Here is a 3961-nt window from a genome sequence, read left to right as displayed (position 1 = left end):
TAATTGCACCAGAGAAAACAAAATTGGAATACATGCTGAAGCAAAACCGATTGATTTTGACGAGAGAAAAATATGATGCTAAGGAGAGCAAAAAAAAAAAGGTGAAAGACTCATCTAAATATGGAGACTCTTCTAATAGATCACTATAACGAACACCGAAATAGAAAAACAAAGTATCATCAATGGAAGCGGAAGCTGACGGATCTTTTCCTGCTCTGTACCATCATAAAATATGAATGGTAAATCAGAGGGAAATAGAACACAAAGATTAGAGTGATTCGGTCACTTGACCTACGTGCACCATGAAACCCCTTAGGGGTAAATTATATTTAGATGATCTCAATACTGAGTGAGATAAGATTACAGATACATTTATGATTCCTACATGTAGGAAGAAGATGAATAGTAAACCTAGATAATAACAAACTAGGTAAACTAAAGCTTATCTAGTTACAATACCGGATTTATTAGCTAGAATCATGACCATGTATGACTTAGTCATGTGAGTGATAGCTAACCACCTCGGTGGCAATGTATCATACATTCCAACAGGTAGGATTCTAGTTGCAGCATGCATTTGGTTTTCGTCGTAGGAAGGAATTAGTTTATGTTTAGGACTAGGTAGCTAGGTTTCCTTATCTGCGTAGAACTCCATTTTTATGTATGTTCTCTATAGATACATAGTTTGTTCAAAGGTTTTAATCAACCAATATTATTATTATTAAGTGCTTGTGGGCTAATCATCCAAATTATTATTATTTGGTGTTTGAGGGCTAATCATCCACATAGAAGAAGATAAGCCGATCTGATAGATAAAGAAGAAAAAGAAGAAGAAGATCATACTAAGGTAATTTTTCCAATGGAACTTTTTTCTGTATACAAAATCAAATTAGACAAAAAAAAAAAATCATATTTGATCAAGTTTATCCAAACTTGTTTTCCTTGAATTTATATTACACGAACCCCCGTTAAGGAATCCATCCTAGTTTGAATTAGTAGTAATTATTCAAATTCTATTCATAGTCCTAAGAATAAAAAGAGGATTTTATAAAAGAGCGGGTGGCCATAGCACACCTAGGTATAACATGGCTCTTTTTAATTATCGACAGATACTAGCAATTGTTGTTTTTGTTCATGTGTGCCTTTTTTTTTTTTTTTACTTATTAGAACAGAGGGTCCAGTATATTCGACCAAACCATTTCAAATTGTTTATTCGTATTTTAACAGCTTAACTAACGTCTGGTACGTTGTTGTGGTTTTAGGACGATCCATGGCAACTCTTTTTCTGCCGGAACACATAATTTTGCAAATTTTGATATGGCTCCCTGTGCGATCTCTGTTGCGTTTCAAATCTGTGTGTACATCTTGGTATGCCCTCATTCAGTCACCCTACTTCATAAAACACCATGCCACTACTACTACTACGGTGGACGACAACAACTCCAAGCTAGGAGGCACCTTCATCTGCCAACACCAACGAAAACTTGCGTTTTATTTGCTTTCTGATAAATGCCTCAAGGAGGTGGAGGATCTATTCGAACGACTGTGTGTATTATCTGAGTATCAGATGACGTATCGCCGTGCCATACGTATGGTCGGTTGTGTTCATGGAATAATTTGCATGCACAACAATGTAACCGGGGATATTGGTCTTTGGAATCCTGCTACGAGACAATGCAGACTTCTACCGAAGTCATTGGACTTGGAATTGGAGCTAAACCCCATGGGTTGGTATTCGCCTCATTCTTTTGTTGGTCTCTGTTTTGATATTGAAACCAATGAATATAAGGTGATACGAGTTTCTACTTTCGACCGCCCATATGTAGAAAATCCTTATGCAAGCGTTAACAGCTTGCGTAAAGTTCAGATATACTGCCTAGGTAGTGATTCTTGGAAGTTGATAGACTCAGATTTCCATACTAATTGTTATAGACTAGAAGGACAAGGAGCGGGAAAGAGTTGGAACGGTTTTTATTTCCATCAAGGAGTGGACCACACTGTAGATCCCATAAAGCCTGTGATTTTGTCATTTGACTTGAGGAAAGAAAAATACCAAAGACTAGTACCAATTCCGGAGAAGGATAATTGGCTTCAGTTAGAATCAATAGATGATAAATTAGCTTGCATTACGTATCCCATGGATCATGACATTTTAATATACAAGGTATGGATGTTGAATGATTGCAATACAACGAACGAGTTGTGGACTGAGCTTTACAGAATTGATTTCATGTCTCCAGATATTCAAACAAGGTATGATGGTTTTTGTTCTCGTATCCTTGCAATTTCTTGGAATGGAAAGTTTGGTTTATTGGACAACGAAACTTTGTCGTGTTACAACTCTATTATTGATGAGATTGTGGATCTTAGTTTCGGAGAAGGAATAAAATTGGATTTGAGATCTCTTCAGGCTACTATTTATAAGGAAAGCCTTGTTTCTGTCGATGCAAGTCATTCAACAACTAAAGCTATCTCCTCCTAAGAGCAAGTCTAGCGCAATTAGACTCGGAACATTCCACATTTTTTCCATACTAGCTTGGATTCCATCACTCTAAATGGGTGATCTGTTCATTTTTGAAGACGATTAAATTAAGTTATCTCTATTAGAATATATGGAAAGTATATCATAGTGACTGAATGCGTATGCGAAGAATAAATCAAATATCTATAAGATATGTGTAATATTTTAGTTACCTAAATAATTATAATTTATATTAATTATGAATATATTTTTCATCTTCTCCACTCTATAAATACAGTGCAAATGTAACCGTAAAACTATCTCAGTAAAATCTGATGGTCAATCTAACTCACCCTTATAGGTTTATCCCTGGGTGTATGTAAAGGCCAGTAAGCACGTCAACGCTACTAGCTATAGGTTGGTCAAGAGACGATTTAAACCGCTAAAGAAAAAAATAATTAATTATGAGGAAAAAATTAATAGAAATTTATTCGGCAATAATTTGGTTATGAAATTACTACCACTAGGTAGATCTTGATAAGTTATTCGAGATGCAGTACTAGAACGCGTTATTCGGATATCAGAAGAGAAAGTTATGCGAAATACACCCAATTTGGCCCCAAAGTTGTGGACTTAGCTCTATAAATCAAAATTGTTTTATGTCGGATGGAGATTCTGAATATATAATTTGTCTGATTTTTCTATGTAACGAGTGAGATATGGACGATCAAAATTAGTCGATGATGCTGAGTATCATGTCGAAACAGTCACAAGTGACCATAACTATGAGAATTTTTAAAAAGGTTCGAGTTAGAATTGGAATTGGAAAATATTTTATGTTTTATACTTACAAAACGAGATGGTTTGATGTGTCACTTAGTGGCTAAGATATGTTCATTACTCGCAGATGGGATCTTCCCTCCCCTCCCAGTATAAGTTCACCGTCACATACTATATGGTTTGAGTTATGTTTCTTCGAGTTGAACTATTAACCGTCATTATTTACTTATCCATTTATTCCATCCCTCCATTTATCACCATACAAAGCGATTGTAGAAATATCCGGAGGATGATACTTTGCTTGATTGAGCAGGGGAAGCTGAACCATTTCTTGGATATTCTAGCGCTATCACCCCTCCACCGCAACAACCAGTTCAAAATCCATTACAGCAAGCTGCACCAGTGTACCACATCGAAATAGATAGAGGTGCTCAGCTTCTGAACTGTAATTCTATAATACTACATTCATCGAAGAGTATTAATAACTTCCATGATAATGTGTTAAGGAGAGTACACAAATGATATTTGGGTTGGAACGATATATTTAGCATTTCAAAGGTTGAACCGTTGACAGAAAGGCAGACGAGAACAATCTCTTTTTCATCTTTGGATGCACCCGAAGGAGGTGTTTCGCATATTGATCCATTTTTAACTTTATCTTTCAGAAATTATTCACGTTGGAAGATTGATCTCTCTGAGGAGAATAAAATTTGGTCTATA

The 3961-nt window shown here is 35.8% G+C and overlaps 1 protein-coding gene across 1 annotated transcript in view; it reads left to right on the top strand.

Annotated features, from left to right (window-relative positions):
* Positions 1-2482, top strand: part of LOC113290427 (putative F-box protein At3g10430) — a 5104-nt gene extending 2622 nt beyond the window's left edge. The window contains exon 2 of the mRNA XM_026540036.1: positions 1263-2482. Within this exon, the coding sequence (XP_026395821.1) occupies positions 1271-2482 (1212 nt within the window). The 5' untranslated portion in view covers positions 1263-1270. The remainder of the gene's footprint in view (positions 1-1262) is intronic.
* Positions 2483-3961: the final 1479 nt, after the last annotated feature.

This window comes from Papaver somniferum, chromosome 6, assembly GCF_003573695.1.
Source record: "Papaver somniferum cultivar HN1 chromosome 6, ASM357369v1, whole genome shotgun sequence".
In the NCBI taxonomy this organism is placed as follows: domain Eukaryota; kingdom Viridiplantae; phylum Streptophyta; class Magnoliopsida; order Ranunculales; family Papaveraceae; genus Papaver; species Papaver somniferum.
The sequence above is the reverse complement of the archived record's forward strand: the minus strand, read 5'-3'. Positions and strand labels throughout refer to the sequence as shown.